At 50.7% G+C, this 13353-nt stretch overlaps 1 protein-coding gene across 1 annotated transcript; it reads left to right on the top strand.

The window, feature by feature from the left end:
- The first annotated feature begins 1700 nt into the window (after positions 1-1700).
- MED10 (mediator complex subunit 10) lies at positions 1701-9816 on the top strand. Its single transcript, XM_030856545.2, has 4 exons — positions 1701-1907; positions 3035-3118; positions 6847-6949; positions 9156-9816. Exons 1-4 carry the CDS (start codon positions 1786-1788, stop codon positions 9252-9254), a joined length of 408 nt encoding a protein of 135 aa, XP_030712405.1. The 5' UTR covers positions 1701-1785; the 3' UTR covers positions 9255-9816.
- Positions 9817-13353: the final 3537 nt, after the last annotated feature.

The following is a 13353-nucleotide window of genomic DNA, read 5'->3' as shown; positions in this document are numbered from 1 at the left end:
AACTGCCGTTAAGTTGGGAGGGAGGTATTTTATCTAACATGTCTGTGTATTCAGAGCAGAACAGAGGCTCTCCCCGTCACTTCAGCCCACCACATCAATTGGAGTTCCTGATTCAGTAAGTCTGACAAATCACGTACCTTCTCTGGGTTCCCATTTCTGGCTGCAGTTGGGAGAGGCTTTGGAGATCATCAAGAAAAGGGGCTTCCTCATTTTGCCTAAGACTCTAGGAACTGAAAAGGATGAATGATGGATACTATGATATTCAGTAGAAAAGGAAATTACTGTGGCTTGAGGGATCCAGGCAGGCTACTGCAGGAGCAAACGTCAGTTACTCCTAGAAGAATGGGCATAAACGTTTCTTAAGCACAAGAGTGGTCAAAATGGAATTTTAGTAAGATCAATGAACAGCAGTTTACAAAAAGCTCTGTGAAGTAGGGGAGGTTATTCTTCACAGATAGAGAAACCCCATAGGGCACTGTTTCATTAGAGTTGGCACGAGGGGCTGAGGACCTGACCTAGGAAGGTGGCTGGAATTAGGGAAGCAAGAGCTGAGGGGACATGGTTAGAAGGAAGAGTTAGAGTTGGTGGGTGCTAATTACATACCAGAAGAAAGAAGTCGGGGTGCCAGAGCTGACCTGAAGGATTCCAACTGAGGGACAAGGAGACTGTCCTTATCGGGTCCTTCATGCAAACTTGAGGGTTTTCAGGTACGTGGGTATTTGTGAAGACGTTGCCTTATATGGCGCATGGAGGGCACCGAGACCTCTGGTGGGAGGTGGCAGCAGTTAGCACTAGAAGCCTCAGTTGTGACACTAGACCTAAGGTCACCGTATGTTGTTGTCCTTGCTGCTAATTCACCCCTTTGGGGATGGCAAATCACTACTGGAAAAGTGATGGGTCTGAAGCCCAGCTTGAGCTGCCTTTCAGGGTCAGGGCAAAGGCTGAGTGGCTCCAAAAGGGAGAGGCCAGCTTCCGGAGGAGCAGGTAGGAAGCCTGCTGGACCCTGCACAGCGGCTCGCTGGTGTGGAATAAGAAGCTGACCAAGCCCTTTGTCCACAAGCGGTTGTACCTGCCTGTAAAGAAGCGGAGGAAGGGAAGGTCTCCGAGATCTTAAAGATGGCTCATGTCAGGGGGGCAGGATATCAGGTGTCTTTTCCCCTTTCTTCATTATATTTTTTTCTTTATTGTTGCAATTATTTACCATAAGTATCTGTAATTTGAATACTCGGGAAAAAAAAGTCATTTTCATCATGGGTCAAGCTACTCTTTCCAAGTACTGCCCGCTGTGCTTCAGCCTTACCGGCGTCATCTCCTCTAACTAACCTCATGTAGCTGTCGGGTCTCATTATCCTGATTTTATGGAAGGGCTCAGAGGCTCGGGAACTTGCCTAGGGCCAGTGAAGGCAGAGCCGGATCCCACAGGTCCCCATCGCGGGCTCTTTGTGGCCCTCAGAGCACGCGTGCGAGTCCCGAGGACCAACACCGGACGTGCCCCGCTCACCTGGGCCGCTTAGGGCTACTGGGGCCAGGCTGAGCTGACGTCCGCCTCGCCCCACGCTCAAACCCCGCCTCCAATCCAGGCCCCGCCCCAGACACCGCCTCAGGGTCCACACCACGCCCCGGTGGCCCGCCCCGCCCCGCGCCGCCCCGCGTCGCCCCGCCCCACCATCCAGACCACCCCCCCCGCTCCCCGCCCCCAGAGGAAACGGAAGTGGTGACGGGCCCCGGCGGAAGCCAGAGGCGCCGGGGCAGGAGCTAGCCCGCGGCGGTGCCGACGGTTGGGCGATGGCCGAGAAGTTCGACCACCTGGAGGAGCACCTGGAGAAGTTTGTGGAGAACATCCGGCAGCTCGGCATCATCGTCAGCGACTTCCAGCCCAGCAGCCAGGCCGGGCTCAACCAGAAGCTGTGAGTGGCGGCCGAGTCCGCCGGCGTGTCCCCGGCGCCAGCGGGGTGGCGTCTGTCTGCCTGGAAGCCGGGATGGGGAGCCTGGAGCCGGCTGAGAGCCGCCTCCTCTCCCCGCCTTGCTCGGGGCCGGGCCCTCCCGGGCCCTCCCGGTCCAGGCTGTGCGCAGGCGGGCTGGCCGCTGCCGCCTGTTGCAGGCCCGCCTCCTTCCCGCTTTGCCGCGCTGGGACCTTGTCTTGGGGCCGCGTTTGGACGTTATCAGTCTCTGTTTCTGGGGCTATCAGGGGGAGGCGTGCTTCTGAATCTGAGTCTTGCCCTACGCACGTAGGACTCTCTCCCCTTCGGCCGGGGGTTACGCCCCTGCCCCCCGAAGGGAGGCGGGCTTCACGCGGCAGTGCGGTGAAATGGGCCCCGGGAAGGTGAGGGCTCAGAAACCGCTTGATGCCTAGGCCCGAAGGGAGGAATCGGATGATGGTGGGCGGTGGTGGGTTGCGACGGGCCACAGAACGTTTATGAAGTGATTTTTGGGGCAGCAGCCTTGTGCTGGCCGGGTGAACAAAAGGCAGATACAAATCGGATGCTCCGGAGAAGGGCTCACAGCTGTACGGAGGGCACAAGCACCAACCTGTTTGCAAGCCCGCCTTGCGTACCCGGTGCTGCGGGACCAGCCGGCTGATCTAGGAAGGCTCCCGCGGGGAGCTGAAGTTAGACTAGGCAGCCGCGGCTTGCTTTCCCTCAGGCTTTGAGGATGGATGCTTGAACTGGAGTCGCCCACCGCGGGCGTTGTCTGACACCGCACACAAAATCCCCGCCACCTCAGGATGAATGTTTTTGAGAGAAGGCTCGTATTTTTCATCAGATTCTCAAAGGCTCCTGCCCTTATTCCTATTGGTTCTTGCCCCCCAGTATTGGCAATTCCTTGTTTAAAAAGACGATCAGGAGATAGATGAGCATATGATAGAACGCCAAAGCTTTACGGAATTCTGTAGCTAACCAAAGAGCTGAGAGCCACATGTAACCTGTGCTTGTGCAAGGAACACGCGTGTGGATCCCTGGTCGGCCAGGTGTGGGTGGTGCTCAGTGCCGTCGTCCCAATTAACCTAACGTCCCATTTTTGCTTTTTCCCTCAGGAATTTTATTGTTACTGGCTTACAGGATATCGATAAATGCAGACAGCAACTTCATGATATTACTGTCCCTTTAGAAGTTTTTGAGTAAGTAGCGTTCTTGATATTCTAATTATTGTTTAGTTTTGCTGTAATCATTTCCTCAACTATCAGTATATAAGTGTCTGCTATGTGGCAGGCATGGTCTGGGTGCTTCGTATATGTTAGGGAAGAAAACAGACAAAAATCCCCGCCATCATGGAGCTTATGTTCTAATGGGATTAAACCATTAAAAAAAAAAAAAAAATCTCAGGGACTTACCTGGTGGCGCAGTGGCTGAGAATCCACCTGCCAAGGCAGGGGACATGGGTTCGAGCCCTGGTCCGGGAAGATACCACATGCCGCCGAGCAACCTAAGCCTGTGTGCCACAACTACTGAGCCTGCGCTGTAGAGCCCGTGAGCCACAACTGCTGAGCCTGCGTTCTAGAGCCCGTGCGCCACAACTACTGAGCCTGTGCTCTAGAGCCCACATGCCACAACTACTGAGCCAACATGCCTAGAGCCCATGCTCCGCAACGAGAGAAGCCACCGCAATGAGAACCCCGAGCACCGCAACGAAGAGTAACCCCCACTCGCCGCAACTAGAGAAAGCCCGCGCGCAGCAACGAAGACCCAATGCAGCCAAAAATAAATAAATTAATTTAAAAAAAACAACTCAGTATTGTATTGTTCAGAAAAAGTTACATGTGAATAAAGGCTTTTTAAATATGTGAAGAACATCCTAGGCTCTTAAAATCTTGCTTATATAAAAGGACAACCACATGAATTCCTTTTTTTTCTTGAGAATGAAAAAGTCTTATGCAGCTATGTTATAAATTAAAAAAAATTAAAGCCAGAAACAACCCGAGAAGTACGAATTTGGTCTGGTATCCCCCAGACTGCCCTGGCAGTGCTGGTTTTAGGAGATGATAATATCTACTGTGTTGAAAAAAAAAGTTCTTAGGCCAGGTATGTTGGTAGGTCTTTTTACCGTTTTCTGTGAGAGAGTTACCTGCACCTGGGTACAGTCCTGGCCTAGAGATGCTTCTAGGAAATAAACTCTTTAGGTTTTATCCATCCAGGTTGTATCACACTGATTTCACAGGTGAAAGAACCAGTAAGTAACCGTAGTGGCTGTTTAGCTAGTCAGTGTCAGAGCTGAGACTAAAATTCTGGACTTTTTAAAAAAAATTTTATTGAAGTATAGTTGATTTACAGTGTTGTGTTAATTTCTGCTGTACGGCAAAGTGATTCGGCTATACATATATATATTCTTTTCCATTATGGTTTATCACAGGATATTGAATATAGTTCCCTGTGCTACACAGTAGGACCTTGTTGGTCCATCCTATATTAGCGTCTGCTAACCCCAAACTCTCACTCCATCCCTCTCCCACCCCCCTTCCCCTTGGCAACCAAAATCTGTTCTCTATGTCTGTGAGTCTGTTTCTGTTTCATAGATATGTTCATTTGTGTCGTGTTTTAGATTCCACATATAAGTGATAGCTTGTGATATTCGTCTTTCTGACTTCACTTAGTATGACAGTCTGTAGGTCCATCCATGTTGCTGTAAATGGCATTATTTCATTCTTTTTTATGGCTGAGTAATATTCCATTGTGTATATATACACACACCACATCTTCTTTATCCATTCATCTGTGGATGGACACTTAGGTTGTTTCCGTGTCTTGGCTATTGTAAATAGTGTTGCTGTGAACATAGGGGTGCGTGTATCTTTTTGAATTATAGTTTTGTCTGTGTATATGCCCAGGAGTGGGATTGCTGGATCATATGACAGCTCTAATTTTAGTTTCAAATCCTGGACTTGTGTTGACGAGGGCCAATTCTCTGGGCCAAGCAGCCTCCCTCCCGGAGCTGGCTTGGAACAGCAAGAGTATTCTGGGGCTTTTTGCAGTAAAACTGCAAATGTAAATCACTAGAGTTCCTTGAACAGTAAAAGGAAAAGTTACCTTTTTACATCCCCAAAGGTCAGAGATGAAAGTCCCAGTTACAGCACAGCTCGGCAGCTGGCCACCAAGTCAGGACACACAGGCTGCAGTTTTCCCAGCCTCAGCTCTGTCCTCACCTGCTGGCCGAGGTGTCACATGTTCCCAGGTGGGAGCGAAGGTCTGTCTTGTGCGTGTGTTGCAGCTCTAGACTCCTGCTCGTGAAGTGTGGCAAGTTGGAGGCTGATTTCCTCTCCTTAAGTGTCCTCATTAGAGCCATTCTGGTCACAAGTGTGTGGGATGAGTATATTGACAGATGCCAAGGAACTACTCCTGGCTTCTGAAGTGGAGCAAATGAGAGGAAGACAGATGGGGAAGACCGCTGAAGAGGCGGGGGCAGTGAGGCCTCGGCCAGCACAGCCGGAGCCGGTGGGTGCAGGGACAGCGGAGACCCACGTGGGGACTTGGGATGGGGTGGCCTCTCAGCGCCCAGCAAGCAGCAGATCTGAGCTGTCGGTCAGATCTGGCTTACATCTGTCTACATCAGTCTGTGCCGATGTAGAAGGGTCTCCAGGCCTGTTCTCAGGCACGCCGACTGCATCTGGAGCAGAGACACCAACGTAAACCTCGGCCCTTCTGCCGGGTGCTTGGGGTTGGCGAGTTGGCAGAAGTGGGAGTCAACCCTCGAGTCTTCAAAGAAGAGCCCGATCCAAATGACATCACTGTCAAAAGGGGTTGTTTATTTAGGACATTTGGGCCTGTTGAGGTTTTCTCCCCCCCAGAAATGGATGGATTTTGCTTAGGATTTAACCAGAATGTTGCTTTTTTCATTCCATCGTTTCAAATACATCACAATAAAATGGGATTTCTAGAACTTTTGATTTATTAGTATTTCTCTATCTGTCATAATTAAAAGCCAGTTTTTATGCCATTAACAGTAACCTAACAGTGTGTTTAATCTGAAGTGATAATTTTTTTTAACTGAAGCATAAAATGCATAAATCAGACTTAGTGTAGTGGTGGTGGTTTTTGTTTCTTTGTAATGAGTAATTCAGTTTAGCTGGGTGATGTGAAGGTCTTCAAGGTGCAGAAGTAGGCAGGTGGCCTTCCGCAGGTAAAATGTGTATATTCATCTAGGCAGTACACTTAATGAAATCTTTGGGATGAGGAAGACATTTTGGGGACACATGTTGAAAATTTCACAGAACAGTTTTATGCTGCTAAGAAATAATTGGAGAGAATCTGTCTCTGTTAAGTTTAAGTTCCTTAGGTATTTTTAGGAAAGTAGTGTATCATTCCCCCCTCTCTCCAGTCGGTAAACTAATCTCAGGATAGGCGAAGCCAGCGCTCTCGTGCTCGCTGCTCTCCCCTCACCGATCCTGCAGCCCCGAGGCGGCTCTCCAGAGGACGGGGTGGGCCTGCTGGGTTGCATCTCGGTGGGCTCCCTGTACTGCTCAGCCCGGAAGCTCTGGCCCACGCTTAGTTCTCTCTTGTCAAGAGCTGCCTGACCTTACAGGTTGTTGTGAGGATAAAAAGGTGTGGTTGGCCATGAAACCTTTCGAAAAACACAAGTGCTAAACATGTGAACTGGTGTGACTGTGAAGCTTGCTTGGTTTATAAGTGATCGTTAACTTGATTTCATGAGTCATTCATATTATTAGAAGTAATATAAGTGCAAGTCATCTATACTTGTATAACTGAAGGAATCCTAATTCACCTGGTTCCTGGACACAGCTTCTAAACAGGGCCATGTGAGGTTACAGATCGCTACCTTTGTTTTTTCCCCATAAGAAAACCGTGAGAGGAGGTATCAGCCATGAATGTTAATTGACATGTTTCATGTTTCCAGATACATAGATCAAGGTCGAAATCCCCAACTCTATACCAAAGAGTGCCTGGAGAGGGCTCTGGCTAAAAATGAACAAGTTAAAGGCAAGATTGACACAATGAAGGTAAGGTTCTTGTCAACAGAAGATAATGTCAGAACATCAAGGAGTGCTCCCAGAGCAAATTTGGCTCATAAGACTTTGTAAAACTTCAGCTACCTGACAACATTACACAGCTGAGATTTCTGAAATGCGTAATAGGTAATAAAATTAAACAGTAGCAAGCCGTGTGGTAGCCTAATAAACGTAGCGACGTGGCTAGCCTCCCTTTTACGGAAGTCTGGGTTAATTTTTGTGGTGTTAGTTGTTGTTGGCTAACGTGCTTGTTTCTGTTTTTACGATTTAGTATCTCCAGGTTGCCCTTTGGTGCTTTCTGAGTCCTTCTGTTCGGCCTTTTTCTGTAACTGTGGGTCTTTGGTTTAGAGGATTGCCGAATCTTCCTTGACTTCTCTTTCTCTGGTGGTCGTCTCCAGCTTCAGACTCCAGACCCCTTTGTACCGTATACCCTATTCTCCACAGAGACCCTGCTCTTTGTATTTCTTGGTTTTGATGGGATCGAGAAAACTGCATCTTGAACATGGTATATGGAGTGTTTTCTTACCTACGTTGACTCTCGTGTGGCCGGGGGCGGGGTGTGTGTGTGTGTGGGGGGGTTTCCTTTAGGTGGGCGGTGCTACCCCTTCCTGTTGGCCTCATACAGCGAGCCCTCCTGCCTCTCCCCCTGCCGCCAGCAGCGCTGGCCTCATTTGCGTTTCTGGAATTCACCAGCCCGGCTCCTTGTCTCCTTCCTGTCCATTCCCCTGCCGTCTCCTCTGCTGGGACTCCTGCGCGTCCTCTGCCCACTGCCTGTGCTCCCTGGTCAGCGTGTCACCTCCTCCGAGAGGCCTTGCGGACCAGCCTTGGCTGATAAGGATCGGCCCTTCTGTCTCTGTCCTGTGTCCCCTGCTGCAGCCTAAGCTCCAGCATGCAAGGGGCACGAGTGTTGTGTTCCCTCTGCTGCCCAGGGGCACAGGTGCCTGCTCGGTGTCTGCTGTTCGTGGAGACGGCCACGCGGAGGGCGCGCTGGCGAGGCGAGGGGCCGGCACGGAGGTGGTGGCGGGACTGCCGTGACAGGCCCGTCTCCCGCTGCCTGGACTGCAGGGATCTGTGCTGATCCCAGGTGGCCTGCCCTGGAGGTGGCTTTGCTGTGAGGGTTAGTGTGGTGCCCCCGGCCTCATTTCTGCTTTGCCAGCTTGGGATTGAGTTGCTCTTGAACGGAGCATCACCTCTGGGGCACGATAGCGCTTTGGTGGAGAGCCAGCTGGGGTCCTTTGGGCCAGTCTGCGGGCAAGCCGGATGGTCCAGCTCAGGGGACGACAGGCAGAAAGAGCCCCGCCCTTCCCCTTAAGAACAGGGCCGCGGCCGCAGGGCGATGTGCTCCCGGCTGCCCGCGCTCCTGTTCGCCTCCCTGCCTCTGCGCCTTGAGATGGCCTGTCGGCGGTGACACTAGCGACCGTGCTGTTTGTTCAGTTTGCACCCCTTTCTGTTGCCTCTTGGTGTCATTTCCTCTCATGAGATTGTGAACGTCTCACAGTGCAGTTTGTATGCCTGGTGGGTCGAGTGATTAAAGTTGCATGAGTTCTGTCTTAAATGCTTTCTGTAGGGTTGGCATGTAGCCTCCTTTAAGGATGTGTTCCTGACCTACGTAAGGACCATCTCTCTGTTTATATCCACGGTGCTGCCTTTCTGTACAGCTTATAAGAAAGGGTTTTGAGATGCTGGCAGATATTTAGCTGCTTTTAAGATTGGATTAAAACAAACGTTATGCTGATACGAAGGCTCAAGGAGCGTGGTATTTGGAGAAGACATGTTTCTAGGTGCTCTGAAAGCTTTGATCGAGAGCTGTTGGCACACAATGGGTTTGATGTGGTTTGAATTAATAATTGCTTAATTATTACGTGAAGACTCCTGTTACACTTGCTCTAATCATTTCCACCTGAGTGGCTGGCTCCGTGCGAGAGGGCTCCTTGTCATTTGAGGCAGGAGGGAAGAGGTAGTCTTTGAATGAACATTCCTCTTTCAGGTAGTTCTCCATGTACCTGATGTACTTGCAGCATAGTTGCAAGCAGTTTCCTGCTGCGGTTTGGCAGGTGTGACGTCCAGGGAGATGAGCAGACAGTGCAGGGAAGCCCAGTTTCTCTTTTGAGTTTGAGGCTCTGGTGGGGCGTCGTCTTTAACTTGGGTGATGGGTCACATGCAAAAATATCTTGACCGTGTATATTTTTCTTCTTAGAAATTTAAAAGCCTGTTGATTCAAGAACTCTCTAAAGTATTTCCTGAGGACATGGCCAAGTACCGGAGCGTCCGGGGGGAAGACCATCCTCCTTCCTAACTCCCTCCTCCGTCTGTCTGAAGGTCCTCCCAGCCCTGCATGAGTGGCTGTGACCTTCAGGCAGCCTTGACTGAGCGGCAGCGATGCTGTTTCCTGGGCCCATCCTCCCGCCACCTTGTCCTCGTCCTGGCCTCTGGGGACGGCAGGGCCTGGAGGGCGTGCGGGGCTGTGCCGCCAGCTGCCCCCTCTCCCTGACGTGCTCTGTTTGGTCCTCTAGCTCTCAGGGGACTGGTGATCACACAACTTTGAGTGCGATGTGTATGATTCTCCGTGGCCAAATAGTCTTGGAAATATTAAATATGATGGGTAAAGTAAAAGTTTAAAAAGATTCTACCTAATAGTTTTCTTTTAATATACTCTTTCTGTTCTTTTTCTTTCTTTCTTTCTTTTATGGTGTCAAAGAAAGCTAAACAAAAAAAACAGAAGGAAAACTTGGTTTAATATAAGTACTTTAAATTCGTTTTGTATTTATATTTTTAAGTATAGTGCATAAAGAATGTGTTCAATGGAACTGTGTTTCCATAGATTTCAGTTCGTCTAATATAATAAAGTCTTTAAGTACTTATAAGACTTGTTCCATGTAATCATTTCTATAACGTTTTCATAGTATAGTATCTTGTATCTCGTAAACAATTGTCACTTCCCTAAAGTGTGAGGGATATTGGTGAAGTTTGTTCTGCAGGCATTTAGGCAGGAAAAGCCAAAGTGAAATGCAGGATTCTGATTTCCCCGCGGCCTCTTTCACAGAGCACATTGCGGGTGTATTGACACAGTTCAGGAATGCACCCCCAGCCCGTCCCGGGGCCCTGTGTGTCTGCCTGAGGGGGCTGCCAGATGGCGGGGACAGCTGCGCCTTCGGAGTCTGCAGGGCTGGGCGGGCCTTGGGAGGTTGCGTGGCTGGTGAACTTGGGCAGTGCTGTCGCCGCACCTGCGGGCTGACTTTGAGCCGCAGGCCCCAGTGTGGTGTTTCTCGAGGGTCACTGCAGACCACGGCATCAGAGTGACCTGGACTCGTTCATCGGAAAGGTGGGTCCAATTCAGACCTGTTGGGTAGAGGCTTGGGGCTGGGGCCCGGGAACCCGTGTTGTTGGTTTCCTGGCCCCAGTGATTCTGGACCCCTTAGAGCCAAGATCCACAGTTAGGGACTTGAGTCTCATCGGTGTGTGACAGTGGGCATGGTGCGGGCTCCGCTGACTGGCCTGTGTCTGGTGAGGCCGCGGGCGTGGCCGAGTGAAGTGAGGGTCAGAGCCCAGCTCGCAGCGTTCTCTGCTGACCCCTTCCCAGGGACGGGGGCTCGTGTGTGCCCTTGCTTCCCAAGGGAGTCTTATATTTGCTAGGAGTTGGGGGCCAGGCCCCTTAGGAAGTTGCTACCTTGTCAGTAGTTCCGCTCTCTCCAAAACACCACCAGAAAAGGATTCCCATCCCGGGCGCGGTTTCCTCTAGATGAGGGCTGCCCCAGCCAGTAGATCCTGGACCCGGAGGTTCCTCTCCTGCGTTGGCTTTCCCGCTTCTGACCGCCCTGTTAGCAGCTGCATGTGGGTGGTAGGGGGCCGGGCTCAAAGCCCTTCCTAACCCCTGTGCCCATGGGACAACTCAGTTGGTCCTCCCCCCAGTCCCCGGAGCTGCAAGAATTGTTACCGTATGACAGAGCCAGAAGTCACAGCTGATGTGCAGGGAGCAGCATGTTACATGCAGCCCGACTGTTCAGAGTGTGTTCTGACCCACTCCATCCCATTGACTCAGTAGAAGACATCCTTTGCAGTTCCAGCAGTGACCCGATTACTCCAGACCATTCCTTGTCCTCTGTCTTAAAACATCGTGCGTGACCCAGACGTGGGCCTTCTCCCCAGCCTTCTCGGAGGGTGTATTTCCATTCCCTCTGCCTGGGTGCCTGGTGGGTCCACAGGTGTCTGTAATTCCCCTCTGGTTTCTGAACCTGGCAGGATGTAGCTGGCAAAGGGCAGCTGTTGTGCACATCCGGGCCTTGAGAATCAGGCAGTTTCCAGCTATTTCTCAGCCTTGAGCAGAACGGCTGCCGTCGATGAGTGGGGGTGCTGATCAAGTAGCCAGTGACGATACAAAGCCCCCCAGCCTGGGGGCCTGCTGAGCCAGGCCCCGCAGGGGCCGGGATTGCCGGAGCCAGTCACTCTGGAATGTCCCTCTGTCTTTTCAGTACAAGTTAGGGTGTGTTGGGGGGAAGCCTTGGGACTCGTCAACAGCCCTTCAGCGCATTTGACGTTGCCTCTGCAGTGGAGCCCCCAAAAGATGCTGGGACGTCATGGTACGTTCCCCTAAGTTCAGGGGTTGGTCTCCGTTTTGCACCGGACCTGGCATTAGTATTCATTGCAAGTGCCAACCACTTTCAAGTCCTCTTAGGTGACTGAGCACTCCCCGCTCAGAACGGACATTGTGTGACTCACGTGAAAGGCCTGCAGGCGGCCTTCTTGCAGACTCACGGTGAAGGTGGCGTGTTGAGCGTAACTGCCCACGGCCTTTAGGTTTCACTGGAAGGTCCAAGGCCGCATCCTAGACTCAGACTGTGCACACTTGACCTCACTGCCCCTTCCCTTGGCCCTTTGACCCCTCCTCTCAAGGGCCTCATTTCAGTTAAAAAGCAATGATTGTTGGAGTCATCCTGGTGCAATAGCAACCATTTTGATGGGCTGCTTCTCTTTACGTCACCCCTGCTCATCCATGACGCCTAGTTAGTTGCAAATTCCTCCTCCGATTTTGAAGTCACCCCTGCCTGCACTTCCCCCAAACACTGATCAACCAACCAACCAACCTGAAAGCCCAATGATTTTCAACGCGCAGCTACATCACTATGGCACCAAGAGGTGGGTCCTGGGGCCTGAGCTTTAAAAGTCACTATTCTCGTTACCGCTGCCCCTGCGGTTAAGAAAATGGAAAAGCAAATACTAAGCCCTGCCTTTATGCAGAAGTAGGATGCCCTTCATCTTTTTGGGTATACGATCATGTGTTCATTACGGAAAACTCCGAAAAATATAGCTAAGAGAGGCACACATACTGCCGTCCTTATTGTTAATATTGTGCCTTTTATCCATCCAGACATTTTTCTACAAACACAAGACACACAAATGAATAGCTAGATGTGAAATTATTCCTGTACACATGAGTTAGTAACTGCTTTTTTTTTTTTCCAAAGAGTGTACCACGAACATCTAGGCCAGTCAGTGAACTTCCTACATAATAATTTTTAACACTTAGTGTTCCATTAATGTGTAATGTTGTCACTTATGTAGCAGTATGGGTTAAGCACGCTACACACGTTGCTACACAACGTGCTACACACGTTGCCTCAGTCGCCACAGGAAGTCTGTGGGGTAGTTTACAGATGAGAAAGCTGAGGCACAGAGAGGTTGGGTGGCCTGCTCAGGCCACCCAGCTAACAAGGGTGGAGCGGGGCTTACACCTGATTTCTGGAAGTCTGAAATCAAGGTGTAGGCAGGGCCATGCTCTCTGCCAGGGATCCAGGGCAGGATCCTTCCTGCCTCTTCCAGCTTCTGGAGGCTCCAGCTGTGCCTGGGCTGAAGGCAGCTTCACCCTGGTCTCTGCGTCAGTCATCATGTGGCTGTTTTCTCTGTGTCTCTTGTAATGACATTTATCATTGGACTTAAGGCCACCTGGAAAATCCAGGTTGGTCTCGTCTCATGATTCTTAACTACATCTGCAAGGACTCTTTTTCCAAATAACGTCGAATTTGCAGAGTCTGAGAAACAGATCTTTGGAATCCACTGTTTTGCACCCACTACTCTGCCCTATTAGGCAGGTCTGGCCATCGAGGCCCTGGCCTTGTTGACTCAGGGACTGCCATGTCCATTCTTCCCGATCTGTCCAGGGCCCAGCTGCCACCTCCTGTAAACGTCTGGTTCCTTCTTCCCAGTGGAGGCCGGTCATGAATTGAGAGTCGAAGATCCAGGGCTGGCGAAAACACTAAAATCATGTGCGTCCACGTAGAGACAGAAGCAGCATTTGTCTTCTTCCTTGTCATAAGATCCTTTTCTGCTTTTTGAAAGGAAAAAGTTAAATTTTATAAAAAAGGAAAAAGTAGCCAAGCCTTTTGGCTTGGCAGTAAGGA

Source organism: Globicephala melas, chromosome 3 (assembly GCF_963455315.2).
Source record: "Globicephala melas chromosome 3, mGloMel1.2, whole genome shotgun sequence".
NCBI lineage: Eukaryota > Metazoa > Chordata > Mammalia > Artiodactyla > Delphinidae > Globicephala > Globicephala melas.
Note: the sequence above shows the minus strand (reverse complement) of the source record. Positions and strands in the feature narration are given on the sequence as shown.